At 44.6% G+C, this 15,336-nt stretch overlaps 1 protein-coding gene across 20 annotated transcripts in view; it reads right to left on the bottom strand.

Moving 5' to 3' along the window:
* TENM2 (teneurin transmembrane protein 2) overlaps window positions 1–15,336 on the bottom strand; it is a 3,953,434-nt gene that overhangs the window by 95,633 nt on the left and 3,842,465 nt on the right. For all 20 annotated transcript variants that reach the window (XM_054685270.2, XM_054685273.2, XM_054685274.2 and 17 more), the window contains one exon: window positions 4,528–4,674. In XM_054685270.2, the coding sequence (XP_054541245.1) occupies window positions 4,528–4,674 (147 nt within the window). The remainder of the gene's footprint in view (window positions 1–4,527; window positions 4,675–15,336) is intronic.

Raw genomic sequence — 15,336 nt, 5'->3', positions numbered from 1 at the left:
TTGCAGTTCCCACTTTTAGAGGAAATCTACACCCTCTCTCCTACCCCTGGCTGTGATGAACTAAATCTCACACCTCTGTCTTGGTGGTGATAATTAAATATTATCCGCCTGTCACTTGGTGCACATGTTGTGTGTATTCTCAGACTTTAATGAGCTGGTATTTGTCTTCTGTAAGCAAAAATATTTCTTTGAGTCTCTTCTTTTTCAAATTGGGGTGAGCAGTTCAAGTGAAGATCTCTCACTATTAAAAAGACAGTCTGCCAGCTGCCGTGTCTGTCTGAACCATTCCACTTCTTCTTAGTGGCCATGGGCAGGTGTGGCTTGTCCCTTCAGAATCAGCCATTGCTTCCCGAGGTTACATGAGTGGCGGTCACATGACTGGGGGTGTCTGGAGACTTTGAAAGCCAAGGGGGTGAGAAGGCAGGGAGTTGGCATAAACTGTTTTGGTGGGGATATTCTAAGGCAGCCTTCTCCAACAGGGATTTTCATCTCAACACCGCTGACTACAGAGCATATTTGAGTGAAAGTTTTCTCAGTTCTTCCAAAGGAGTTATTTTATCCAGTACCATTCTAGATGCATAGGAGAGAAGTTAATTCATTACATAGAATGGATGGCTTAGGACAGTGGTTCTCAAAGAGGACCTGCATCAGCGTCCCCTGCGTCAGCACTGCTGGGATATTTACTAGAAATTCAGTCTTGCACTGCCCTCCCCAGACTTAGAGAATCAGGAGCTCTAGGAATAGGGCTTAGCACTCTGTGTTGAATCAAGGTGGTTTTGCCGCATGCTGAAGTTTCAGAACTACTAGTGGCCATAAAGTATTAGGGCTTAATTCTCTCATAGAGGAACCCAGGTTGAAAAAAGGCTGTTAAAGGTTTCAAATATCTCTATCTGTTATTTGTATCTATATCTATCTCAGTTTAAAATAAAAAAATATATATCCCTTCAAACAGATTCTTTTTTTTAAAGTAGAGTGTTTCTAGATGGAAAAGTGATTTGCCTTTTCCAGTCCACTTTGGTAGATAGCTCTATTATTTTGCTCGTTCATGAAATTTATAAGAAATGTGTTCATTGCAGCTGCTCCCCGGGTCTGCATTCATGTTCTGCCCGGGTGCCTCTCTGACCCACTGCCAGGTTTATAAACTCACATAGCCCTTCCTGATAACTCACGAAGCAGGACAGAGACTAGGGCAGAACTCCCATCCCCACCCCAACCAAACAAAAAGAGTGATATAATTAGTGTGCTGCAGGATTGAATCTGGAGTTGATGAGGAGCAACCTTAATATTTATCAATAAACAGCAAAGTGCTTAGCACACCTCCTAGGGAAGTCACTAACCATAAAAAGGATACTCTACACCGAGGAATCACCTCCAAAAAAAGAACTCAGTTAATTGTGAATTGCTTACGCCAGGTGAGAGAGAATTGGTGTCTACCCCTCTCACCTGACATAAGCAACTCTGAATTAACTGGGAGTTTCTTTTTATAAACACCATGCAGCCTTTTTTTTTTCTTTGTGGTTAATTACTTCCTTGGGAGGTTTGCTTTAATAGTTCCCGTAACAAGGCCATTATTGTCTTTAGCATAATCACTGCCTCATTTGCTTTTGTGCCCTGCCTTTGGACTGCTTTGTCTCTGCCAGCCGGGGGGGATCCTGAATTGTGCCTGGTGGGCAACCCTTAGGCCCGGGGACCCTGTGAGCCTCTTTTAGCTCCATCACTTCAGGATTTTGGTTTTGGCCGGGTGGAAGCTGGGATCAGGGGTAGGGCTGGTGGGGAGGGAGGTGGGTAAGGCAGGGTATGCTGGGGAGACAGTCCCCCAGAGTTTCCTCTCTCCCCTCTGTGTGGCATTCCAGCCATTTGTTATGCTTTCAGCTGCTGACACCAGGAACAGGGAAGGGAGCCAGGAGAGCAGCTCCTTTCTGGAAGTAGAAGCTGATCTGTAAGCAACCGCTGTGCTCAGTGAAATCGCCAGGGAGGCAGAAGGAAAAACAGTGAACCTTACAGCAAAAGTCGTGCGATTCTGACTTGAAAAAAAATGCATTATGTAGTTATGCCTTAACTTGTTAAAAAATGAATTAAAGTGCCTTCTCTTTGGCTCTGTTTCAGGAAAGAGAAAATGAATGAATGGGAGCTCTGTAAACCACATCAGGTCTGTAAACTGTTTTGATTGTGTACTCCTATCCGTGTATGTACATCTGTTTATTTACAAATTACATACAGGCACAATGGCAATCATAAATTATGGAAACTGCAAAATACCCATTAAGAGGATGAGAAAAAATAAAAATAGAATATCTAATACTCTCATCCACCACCCCGATGGATTGCACCCTGCTCTGGACACCACTGAAAGGACCTGTTGGGGCCATGAAGGCAGTGGCTGACTTTGACTTGGTCATTGATATTCCTAGAATTCAATGACTGGTCCAAGGTGGCACTAAATACATTTTTGTTAAATCAAATGATTGGACTCATGGATCTTCCTACACTCTGAAACAACCTCTGCCCCCAGTGAATTCTGATCAGTTAGTAATTTTGGTGGGGGTGGATAACATACCTGTACTGAAGTCTACGGAACATTCCACAGTATTCTTAGGAGATTAGGTGGCCCACATGCTAACCCAACCTCATTTAGCCCCAGAAGCTTAGCACTCCATCAGGAAGGAACATGGGGAAATTCAGCTCAGAGGTTTAGAACAGGAGACAGAAAACTTCTCCTGTAAAGAGCCGGAGAGTAAATGTTTTAGGCTTTGATGGCCAAGTGGTTTTTGCTTTGACTCCACTCTGACATGGAGAGTGCAAGCAGCCCTAGGCCAAACATAAACAAATGGGCATGGCTATATTCCAATAAATGGAGAGGTGTGGGTTAAGGGGTACTAAGTGTCAGCGATACAAGATAAATACATTCTGGAGATCTACACATAGCATAGTATCTATGGCTAACAAAGTAGTGTACACTCAAAATTTGCTAAGAGGGTAGATCTTACGTTAAAATGTTCTTACCACAAAAACTCTTAAAACCAAAAAATCACCCCAAAACAATAATCACAAAGAGAGCAGTGTGGCAGGCCACGTCTCACCACCAGCTGAACAGGCAGGCCTCCATGACAACTGTTTTGGCACTGAATGAATGGGTAGTTAAATATTAAAGGCGGAAAGAGCCAGCGCACTTACACAAAGGCTGGAATGTAACAAAAGCTCACCAAGAGTCTTGCCTAGGCCTTTCCTGGGCCTTGAACCTTCACAAGATAATGAAGAAATTCTCATGCTCCTCATACCAGGACCCATTTAGGATTAAACAAGTTTTACTGGGAGTCTAAAGGAACTCCCCAGACCTCCACACCTTAGCTGGAGACAAGATAAGGGTAATCACCCCTGGCACCAGGACCCATCTAGGCTAAGCAAATTTACTGAGGCTCTGGAGGAAGGTGTCCAGGACCCAAACCTTAGTTATAGATTAGATGGAATCAATCATTTGTGTCTTCAGATGAATGCACACTTACACGTAGACACATAGCTTAGAAGGTATATACACACTGGAAAACTTTGTAATTTTGAGATGGCCTGGTGAATTATCTCTGGCCTTCTCCCTGTACCTGGGAGAGTTTATTTCTGGTTACTTTCCCAGTGTGTCTGCATCTTGTTATTGGACCTTGAAAACAAGCAGCCCAACCCTTGGTTCAGTCAATAGGAAGAAACTTTGGGAAGCGATGGACATGTTTATGGCCTTGATGGTGGTGATGGCCTCCCAAAGTGCTGGGATTACAGGTGTGAGCCACTGTGCCTGGCCATATACACAACTTTTTATATGTCAATTATACCTCAAAAAAGCTGTTTAAAAATTTATAAACATCAAAATTTGAATTTCACATAATTTTCACATCATCAAATATTGTTCTTTTTAATGATTTTTTCCACCAACCATTAAAAATGTTAAAACTATTTTTAGCTTACAGGCCAGGTTTGGTCCATGGACCATAGTTTGCCAACTACTGGTTAGAAAAGACGCTTTGGAGCCACAGCTGGGTTTGGGTCTCAATTTTACTAATGGTGGTTGGATTATCTCGAAAAAGTTACTTAATCACTCTTCAGGCCTCGGTTTCCTCATCTGTAGAGTGACATCTCAAAGGGCTGTAAGGATGAAGGCAGCAGGCATTGCTTATGACAGCTTTGTGCGTTAGGCATAGATTGTCATCCTCATTGTCACCGACTGTTATCCGCAGCCCTGAAAGGTCTGGCAGGACTGGTGACCCTGAAGGCAGCGCCAGGGCCCAGCCATCTTTATGTGGCAATGGGCACTTGGGAATTCTCAGCCAGTATCAACCCCCAGTGCCTCCAGCCGGTGTCTCCCAGAGATCCCCCCTGGCATAAGGACACCTGTTCTCTGCTGCATTTGCTTCAAAGAAAATGTTACAACAACATTTGACAATAGTGCAGGGGAGGTCTTTCAGAAGAAAAATGACTTATGACAAAAGCATGGACAACGCTCTGCTCTTAGGGGCTGGGAATGAGAAGACACGTGCTCACCTCCCTCATTATCCTTGTTATCAGCACAGGAAGTTTCCATGGCAACGTTGCATCCGGGCCCTCTCCAGCCGGTCTGGCAGACACACTGCCAGCTGTTCTGACCCAGTGTGCATCTCCCGTTACCGTTGCACAAGTCAGGGCAGCCATCTGGTTGGAGAAATGGAGAGGATGAGAAGGAGGGACGTGAGGCCGCGCTGGGGAAGCAGGGGAGCCATGCAGAGGGGAGCAAGGCCGCAGGGCAGCCGCTGGGCCAGCCTCACAGTGGGGCCCGCGCCTGCCTTCCACAGAGTCAGGGGAGCAGGCAACGCATGCAGTAGCAAGACACAGTGGGGTCACAGATGCAGGGGATCCCCAGTGACAACTGACCTAGGTCAGAGGCAACCTTCCCAAAGCGGGGAGTTCAATGCACATCCCAGACAACTAAACCAGTGCTGAGCTGACAACCAGACTAGCTAGGCTGTGGTTTCCAGCCAATAGCTCAGGATTGATCCTACTGAAAAGAAGCTTTTCTTTCTCTCTTTTTTTAAGAAGTGCTCTTCTGTAGAAGAGAAAAAATTCCCTATCAACCCAGGATGGAGGGAAAGTGCCCGCCATCTTTCAGAGTTTTAAAGATATATTTACATAGGATTATCATGAGCTTCTCATGACTGAAAACTGGATGGTTCTGCTGGGCTATTTTCATATGCTTGTACAGGTAATATTTAGTTTTAAGGGGCACTTAAAGATGTTGGCTGCTTATCACTCAACCTATTTATGGCACAATTTAAAAATACTGCAGGATTCGAAGGCTGTGGAGGGGATAGATGCTGGGTGCCATGAATCGGGGAAAGATAGAAGAAAAAATATATGTGCTTGGGGAAGGGTGGTGGGGTAGGAGTAGTTCTTATTTTGTGGATTTCTTTTCCTTTATTGATGTGCGTGTGTGTGTATACATGCGCTCACGTGTCTGTGCAAAATCGGCTGCCTGTGTAATTTTCTAATTACTCCAGGACCCAAAACAATTGCAGCCAGCACTCTCCTGACCTGAGTTTGGACCAAGGGAGACTGGGGGAGAAAAGTGGAGAAAGGAGGTACACTAAAGAGACATGGGAAAGGTCTCACTAGCAGAGCCTCCGTGACTCTTTATAACAGGTAGGAGAGAAGCAGAGAACTACTAGGATGTGGCCACACTCACAAAACCTACGTGCTGGCAAGAATTCCTAGACATGTTTTCATTTTTCTTTCTTTTCACAGCTTTATTGGGGCATAATTTACACACCATAAAATTCACCTGTTTTAAGTGTACGATGCGATGACTTCTAGTAAATTTGCAGAGTTGTGCACTTGGGATATGTTTTCTTACTTAATTTAAATATACCCCAGTGACCATTAATTTACTTTTCCCCAGAAAGTAATTTCCTTGAATATCTATCTCGAGTCCTATCTCTACCTCTGCCACCATCTCTGTTTCCATTTTTTTCTACACCTATTTTTAAACTACATAAAGTGCAGGCTGGATTGGGCCATGGCAGAGGATAAAAAGCTTTGTAATGATGGAGGTAATTGATTTGAAACCTTCCTGGCCCAAATCTTGTGGATCAAAAGCATGCATCTCCCCTACTCCTCTCTCCGGTGTTCCAGAGGCCTTCACCTAGCATCTTCCTTCTTTTCTCTTGAGTACCCCTTATGAGAATGCTGATAAACCTAATATGTGCATATGGCAGTGGTGGGAATTTGAGGTAGGGTCTCACTCTATCACTCAGGCTGGAGTGCAGTGGCATGATCATAGCTCATTGCCACCTTGAACTCCTGGGCTTGAGTGATCCTCCTGCTTCAGCCTCCTGAGTAGCTAGGACTGCAAGTGTGCGCCACCATGCCCAGCGATTTTTTCTTTTTAATTTTTAGTAGAGATGGGGTCTTGCTATGTTGCCCAGGTTAGTCTTGAACTCCTGGCCTCAAATGACCCTCCAGCCTCAGCCTCAGCCTCCCAAAGTGCTAGGATTATAGGCATGAAGCATTATGCCTGGCCAGTGGTGGGAATTTAAAGGCATCTTCCTAAGAAGCGAGGTCTCAAGGGTATACAATTAAGCTTTACTTCTTTAGGAAGAGGAGTTTCACTCTTCAGTGCTTGCTGCCTCTCATCCTTTCCAGAAGGTGCTATTGGATTAGGATCTGAGCAAGGGGTGCATGCAACAGAGGAGACCTATGTGGGCCAGTCCCTAGGGAAGCCAAGCTGTCTTGAGAGGGCAAATAAGGAGACTCTTACCAGGGAATCCGTTTTCTTTTGTTGCACAGCCTGGCACTAAGTCCAGCAGGCAAGTAAAGCACCAGTGTTTGCACACCTGGAAAGGCTTGTTTGGTCTACACACCTCTCCTCACAAAGCCCAGATTCACATTTCCATGCTTTTTCTGACTGTGGTCCTGCCTGGAAAACCCCTGTTCACTTCATACCGTGAGACGGTGTGTGGAGGGAAAGCCATCCCCAGTTGCAGAGAAATGCCACAAACATTTCTGCAGGAACAAAATGAGCTCAGTAGGAAAAGACCAAGGGACATTTCACAAGTTCTCAAGGAAAAGAGAATTTCTCCAACCTCCAGCTACCTTCAGCTTTAACAATTTCTACTGGTAGAGTTTTGGGGAATGGATCACGGAAAATACACTAAATGACAGACCTACCAACATTTGCTCAGCATGGTATCTATTTGGTGGAGCTTTGTTATTTAGCTACTTTGAGGTCTCATGTCTGACTAAATTCATGTCCAATGTGTCAACAGAAGCCTCATTGTATAGGAAACCCACGTCCGCTACATCAAATTTAAATCTGCATAAAACACTAGCGTGTCAGTCAGAGATACGCACTCAAAATACATATATTTCTAGATTGAATGAGGCTTTTTTTTAACCCCTTCTCTTCCTCTCTTGCTTCCTCCCCAACCTTCCCCTGCTGACCAACTGAAGTGAAATAAACAGACCACAGTAGCAGGTTTTCTCCACATCACATGAGGAAGATGAAAACACGAACCGTAGGAAGCTGGCAAATCTCTGAGAAGTTTCAGGGCAGCTGGTAATTAACGGACAGGACTTTGCTTTTAGCTTGAAGAGGAAGAGAACAGCCCTGGTAGGTGCATGGCGTTGCTAGGCAACCCCAAGCTAACCCCAGCACAAGTTCATTCTACTGGTGGCCTTCTGAGGAAGTGATCCTTTGTGTTTGTAAAGTGCAAAGCCAGCTTCTGCTTAAGGAAAAACAAAACCTAGGAAGTAATTAGTCTGGAGGGCAAAATGGGTATGAGGTAGAGGCTTTTCTCTGGAGAGGATGCTATAACTGAAGTTGGATTGGGCTAATGGGCTTATACTGGGGCACTCAAGAAGTCTCCTATAGGAAGTCTTCTGGATTTCAGGCTGGTACTGCCTGTCTCCAAGACCACCAATATAAAGCCCCTTAAAGCATACCCATTTGGTTCCTCTTTTATGGAGCTAGAGAGAGCTGGCTGCCTGGAGGCTAAAGGTTCTATCATGACCCTATACCAGTGGTTCTCAACTAAGGCAATTTTGTCTCCCTATTTCTCTCCAGAAAACATTTGGCATTGTCTGAAGACACTTTTTATTTTTTATTTTTATTTTTTGAGACGGAGTCTCACTCTGTTGCCCAGGCTGGAGTGCAGTGGCACAATGTCGGCTCACTGCAGCCTCCGCCTCTCAGGTTCAAATGATTCCCCTGCCTCACCCTCCTGAGTAGCTGGGACTACAGGTGCATGCCACCACATCCAGCTGATTTTTTTTGTGTATATATATATATATATGTATACACGTACATATATACGTGTATATATACATATATACATGTATATATATACGTGTGTGTATACATATATATGTGTGTGTGTGTGTGTGTGTGTATATATATATATATATATATATATATATATATATATATATACACACGCTTTTTTTTTTTTTTTAGTAGAGATGGGGTTTCACCATGTTGGCCAGGCTGGTCTTGAACTCCTGACCTCAAGTGATCCGCCTGCCTTGGCCTCCCAAAGTGCTGGGATTACAGCACTCCAGGCATGAGCCACCGTGCCCAGTCTGGAGACATTTTTGATTGTCACAATTTGAGGAGGGTGCTATTGGCATCTTGTGGGTAGAGGCCAGGGACACTGCTCAACATCCTACAATGCACAGGACAGGCCCCACAATGAAGAATGATACAGCCCAAAATGTTAACTGTGCTAAGGTTGAGAAACCTAGCCCTAGACATAAACCCCCATGAGATCCAAGATTTGGTTGTTTGCTGTTGGATCCCAGAGCTTGGCCTGGTTTTAGGCACATAGAAGGTGCTTGAATGAATAAAAACAATCGGGGGTACTATATCTTTTCTGTCTGCCTGCCTCATATCTATAAACTCTTCTGAGAATCATGAGAAGATAATAGAAACTTCCTCTCTGAGATCAAAAGTCCTCTTCCCAGGGAGAATTTTCAAGGACGCCAGTGATATTAATGGGCTAGTTCTGTCATATTCCAACCTATAGAGAGAGAGCTGATGGGAAATTTGGGATTTAAAAAAACCCACTTTGGGATGCCGAGGTGGGTGGATCACCTGAAGTCCGGAGTTCGAGACCAGCCTGGCCAAAATGGTGAAATCCCATGTCTACTAAAAATACAAAAAATAGCTGAGTGTGGTGGCAGGTGCCTGTAATCCCAGCTACTCAGGAGGCTGAGGCTGAAGAATCACTTGAACCCGGAAGGCAGAGGCTGCAGTGAGTCAAGATCGTGCTACTGCACTCTAGTCTGGGCGACAGAGTAAGACTTGGTCTCAAAACAACAACAACAACAACAACAACAACAACAACAAACAACAACCCACACCCTTATATTCTGATGGCCCCTAAATCTTCAACTCGTCTTCTGACCTCTAGACCTGAACTCCAACTCGCATCTCAACATAGCCATCTATTCCCCACCTGTACACTCATAAGCACCTCAAACTCAAAAGAATTCTGACTCTTTACCTTTCCTCCCCACAAACTCTGACCCCTTGAGCAGTGCATGGCACATCCAGGTATCTACCCCATTGCCCACCACTGAAACCTTGGAGGCATTCTTAATTATTCCCCTCCTCTCCTACCTTCTCTTGTCTCTTCTATCTAATTCCAACCAAGTTCTGCCTAATTTTCCTCTTAACTGCAAGAACTCCTATCTGTCCTTCCTAAATATCTTGGAATCTGTGCTCTACTTCCACCCCTACTGCCACCACATTAACCCCAGCCACCCTCATCTTTGGTCCAGATGCTTGTCGAAACCTCCTAACTGGTCTCCCTGCCTCCAGTCTTGTACCATCATCCATCTCTCACATTCTGGACACTGCTGGAAACACTTCAATAGCTTTCCATTGACCCATGGGTAAAGTCTGAAGTCCTTAACTGGGCTTGCTGACATCATATGAACTGACTCTTACCACATCAGCCTATCTCAATATCACTTTAGGCTTTGGTTAGACTTAAGCCACTCGGCCTTTCCTTTTCACTTTTCTCACCTCCCTAACTTCAATACATCCTTCAAATCCCCACTTAGAAGTCACCTCCTCCTGGAAGCTTTTCCAAAGCTCCCAAGCTCATGCCAGCAGCACCGGTCATGGCATCTTTATCCTTTCCTTTATGTGGTACTACCCGCCCCGCTGTATCACAATTGGCTGGTACCTCCTTGATGCTCGCTAGGCCATGTAGCAGCCCTTCCTTAAGACATTTTACTGTCACCTGCTGGAAAAGTGTCATAATAAATGTGCCCGTTGTCATTACCTACATTTTGAATGGTGCCCCTACTGTGAACCGAACGGCTGCCCCAGGCGCTCCTGCTATGGTGTAAAACTGTCAGGGAGGGACCATGTCTAGTTTGTTTACTCTTGGATTGTCAGTACTCAATAAGTAGTTGGGGGAAATGATGAACGAATAACTCTGGCTGAATCCGATGCCTTTGGCAGAGTGGAAATGAGAGAGTTTCCAAGGTTCTACACATAAAATTCCAACCACTAGAAAAAAAAGGTCTGTCCACACAGTTTCCAGGTAGGCAGGCTTTTTGCCTTAACAAAAATTAGGCATGAACAAAGTAATGTCTACAGCACGGTAAAAAGGGAAGCATAAATGCACTTGAAGAAGCTATAATTACCATAAAAGGCTTTTCTAAAAAAGCATCAAGAAATGTTCCGCCATGTGCAGCAATTTAAAGGTAGAAATAAGTGGCTAATAATGCATGAGGGGTACGAAGAGAGAAATAGGATTTTAATATTCAACATCAAGCATGCCTAAGAAAAGCATAAAGGGCAATACCCTATCCAGATGGAAATGCAAGTAAAAACATAAAACAGGCTGCATGGAAATGCAGACAGATGACAGTGAAAGCCAGAGAAGCCAGATGTCCCTGCTTGCTTCAAGAGACCATCAGGAGAGAACTTACACCCTAAGTTAAACTGAGGTGAAAAAAAAAAGTGTTTTTTTTTTTGTTTTTTTCTTTTTTTAACTATGGGGAAAACCTTAACCTGGTTTGGAGTCAGAGTTCTGGGAATGGAATCTGGATGTCTCTCTTACTATCTGTGTGAGCTTGGGCTGGTAGATCCACCTCTCTGAGCCTCAGCCTGTTTGTAAAATGGTATATTTTACTTGTTAATCTTATTTATTTTCTCTTCCAATAGCATACAGCTTCCAGAAAGGCAGAAAGTTTTGCCTCTTTTGTTCATTGAGATATTCTCAGGGTCTAGAAGAACGGTTGGCACGTAACAGACATTCAAGAAATATGTGCTGATTGAATAATTTAGGGATGGTCACAAGACCGTACTTACAATTTTTTTTTTTTTTACAGATGCCAGAGGTATTAAATGGAATGATAAAGCTAAATATTTCAACAGAGCTTGGCACATTGTAAGTGCTCAGTAGATAGCGGCACTAATTGTTGTCAGTGTCTATATAGTTGTTATGACAGATATTATAATTAGTGGTAAGCTTTCCCTTTAGCGCATAGGCTGAAGTGTAGGTCATTTCTCTTTGCCTCACTCTGAAATCAGGGAAAAAAACAAGAACCCATCCTTTTTCAAGTTAAAAAATGAAGGTTCATCAAGTGTCCTCCGTGTGTGATTGTGTCACAGCCTAAGAAATTCTCATTCTCCCAATGACCACCAGCCAAAACTCCAGCAATACCACATTGGACGGGCTGAGTGAGAAGAAAACCCACTGGAGCTAAGGGCAATTATGAGGTGCAGGAGACACGAAGGTAGACTACATGGGGGCCCTTTCTCTTGGGAAGAATTGTGCTTTTGAATATTAACTTAATTAGGGACCCCCCCCCCTTCACCAACTGTTTTAAATATCGCTGTTTTTTTTTTTTTTTTTTTTTTTTCCTGGAGCTGTGCATTGTTGGAATTAAAGAGCACACATACATTGGACATTATTTAATAATAGAGTCTGCCATTACATTCCAGAGCTCTTTGTAGTTGAAAATAGCTGAGGTGTTGGAGATCGGGGATCACCAGGGGTTCAGGTAGCCATTTATACTGAACAGCAGTGGCAAATGCTCAGAAAATTAATCTGATGCTTCGAGGTGCTCTAGGGAAAATCTCCAACTAGTTTTGGAAGACCAGCTGCCAAAGAATCACCCTGGTCTCTGGTCTCTGGAAAACGGCAGGGCTTGTCCCTCTTGCTTGCCCGTGTGTGCGGGAGGGAGCTGTGCGGGGACTCTGTTTCTAGGCACAAATTGGCGTGGACACGCAGCCATGAACCTGCACGTCCACAGCTGACTCTGCTTTGTTAGAAAAGATGTGGCAAATTGAGAGAGGCAGATGTTCCTCTTTGTTTCAGTGGTGTCTGTATGTCTTTAAGGGTTTGTGCAGATGCAAGTATGGGGGATGCTGGGTTGGGGTGTTGGGAGGCCAGTGATCCTTTCCATGGTCTATTGGCTGGCTTTTGCTCCTAAGGCAGAAATCACTCCCCACAACCCCAACAGCAACAGAAACAGCAGAGCTTCCATGAGGTCATATAAATTTGCCTCCAGCTGTCTAGGCTGCACGTTTTCTGGATGTACCTGGATTCTCACTGATCAGCACCATGTCTGTCTGCATGGGACAAGGAAGGCAGTAGGCTTAGCCCTGGCTGCAGAAAAATGATGAACTTGTAAAAACAGTAAAAACAATCCTTTCACATTTGAATAAAGAGGAGAAAGGGGCCAGGCGCGGTAGCTCACGCCTGTAATCCTAGCACTTTGGGAGGTTGAGGCGGGTGGATCACCTGGGGTCAGGAGTTCGAGACCAACCTGGCCAATGCGGTGAAACCCCGTTGTTTAGTCTCTACTAAATATACAAAAATTAGCCGAGCGTGGTGGCAGGCACCTATAATCCTAGCTACTTGAGAGGCTGAGGCAGGAGAATTGCTTGAAGCTGGGGGGGTGGAGGTTGCAGCAGTGAGCCAAGATCGCACCACTTCACTCCAGCCTGGGCAAAAGAGCGAGACCTTGTCTCAAAAAAAAAAAAAAAAAAAAAAAAGGAGAAAGGAAGATGTATCTTACTTTTTGGTGTTTTGATGTTTCAAGCTCTTATTAATAGTTTTTTTTTTTTTTTTAAAGTAGGTGATCATGTGAGGAAATGGAGAATTTAGGCAACAGTAACCAAAATAGCTCTTCTTGGGAGGGAAATCCCACGTCAGTTACTCAGTGAATTCTGACTGAATTGTTATCACCCGGTTGCATTGGAGTCCAGCCCGGCCTGTGCTTTCCTGGGGGCGCCTGCTTTATCTCCCTGGAACATTACCTTTGCGAGTTATGGGGGTGAATAGCACCGTGTTGCTAAAACGCACCCCAACTCATGCCATGCCCCTGCTGAACATCCTCTGGGAGTTTCTCCCATTGCTTTAGATTGGAGCAGTGCTTCTCAAAGTGTGGTCCTGGGACCAGCAGCAGCATCTCCTGGGAACTTGTTAGACATACACATTCTTGAGCTACTGAATCAGAACCTCTGGGGTTGGGGCCCAGCCGTCTGCATTTATAACAAGCCCCCGGGATCCAGACGCCTGCTCAATGTGAAAGCCTCTGCTTTCGGATTAAGTCCCAAACCCCTAAAAGGGCCTCAAAGGCCCTGCATTATCTGGCCCTGCCCACTTCTCTCTTCTCATGTCACATTTGTCTCTGTTCTCTGTAGCCTGGATTCTTCTTGTGGGCTTTTCCAGATGTGTCTCTCTGAACTACGCTCCCTGCACCCACTTTGGCTAAAGCCATTCACCTTGTGCTCAGCTGGCCCTTGTTTAGGAATGGCTTTCCTGGCTTCCAGCTCAGGGTTCCTGCTCCATTGCATGCTTTTATAGCACCACCTTCCCCTTCTCTGTAGCACTCCTCATAATTCTAATGAACCCTTTGTTTAAAGCAACGGGTCTTAACTGGGCCGCACTTTCAAATCACCTGGGAGCCTTGAAAAATTCCCATGTTAAACTGCATCCCAATTAAATCACAATCTCTGAGGATGCGCCCCAGACATCAGTTTCTTTCCTTTTTTTTAAAGCTACCCAGGTGATTCCTATGTGCAATGGATGATGAGAGCAAGCGGTTCAATGTCCATCTTCCTGGGAGCCTCCAAACCCCTCAAGTGTAAAGGCTTTGGCTCAGTTGTTCATGGCTGTTTTCCTAATTCCCACCCTAGAGCATTAAAGATATCTGTTGAATGAATACATTAAAAACAAACAAACTGTGCTTTGTTTCATTGCTGCTTCACTGTGTTCTTGATTCAACAGCCAGGTAAAAGGAAAAGCTTCCCACAGGCCACACCCCAAGCCTCTGGAAGGATGACACTTCTCTAAGCAAATGAAGCAGCTGGTTGCAGCCCAGGGTTCAAAACCAAGCTGATGACAGGGGCTGTGTATGAATGCGGATGTGGGTCTGTGCCTTTCAACTTGTAAGAAGCAGATACCTCTGGACTGAAAGAGGCAGACTAGGGTACCCAGTGAGTAGAAGAGAAGGCATGTTGGTGGCTTAGGAGGGTGACAAGTGTTACACAAAGGTAGGGATAACAATAATAAGAGAGTCCAGTGGTTTAATTTGGTTTTTGGAGGTGAATCAAGTTGTTGTACCTTGTGCAGCTTATTCCCACAGCTGTCCAGCAAATAATGAATGTGGTACCTACCCAGTATGGAAATAGGGACAAAGCGCGACTTTGATTTCTTATTTGTTATTTTTAACCATCCAATTTCTACACCCACTGAGCATCCTTATAGCCACAGGAGGGTCATAAAAATACAAATAACACCGAGGAGGCCCGTGGGCACGGACTTGTTACTTCTGCAGGGTTGACGGCTCTCTTTTAACTAGTGTAAAATCAGGCCAACCATAAATTGCCATTTTGTTGTTGTTGTTGTTGCTCCTAGTGTAACTTCAGGAAATGTAAGGAAATCGCTAAATGTTTCTAATAGATCTCAAAAGAGCTAGGCAAAGAATCTGCCCCAGGATGAAATTCTGGATTTTAGAAAGCTTTCTATATAATAGCCACAAAAATAGCAAACCCCTCACAGGGACATTTCTCTGTGCCTGGCACTTTTAGATCCCCTACATGCATTAGCTCATTTAATTGTCGCAACAACCCTATGGTGTAGGTACAACGATTATTCCTGTTTTATAGGTGAGGAAATGGAAGCATGGAAAAGTTAAGTAATTTGGCCAAAGTAGCAGGGTGGGTTCATGGTGGAGCCAGGATTTGACACCAGCCAATGGCTCTATAGTTCCTGTTCTCAACTGGGGTGACCAACCCTTCCAATTTGCCCTGGGTGATCCAAGTTTTTGCACTGAAAATCTTGTGCCCCAAGAGGC

Source organism: Pan troglodytes, chromosome 4, assembly GCF_028858775.2.
Source record: "Pan troglodytes isolate AG18354 chromosome 4, NHGRI_mPanTro3-v2.0_pri, whole genome shotgun sequence".
NCBI classification, from domain to species: Eukaryota; Metazoa; Chordata; class Mammalia; order Primates; family Hominidae; genus Pan; species Pan troglodytes.
Note: the sequence above shows the minus strand (reverse complement) of the source record. Positions and strands in the feature narration are given on the sequence as shown.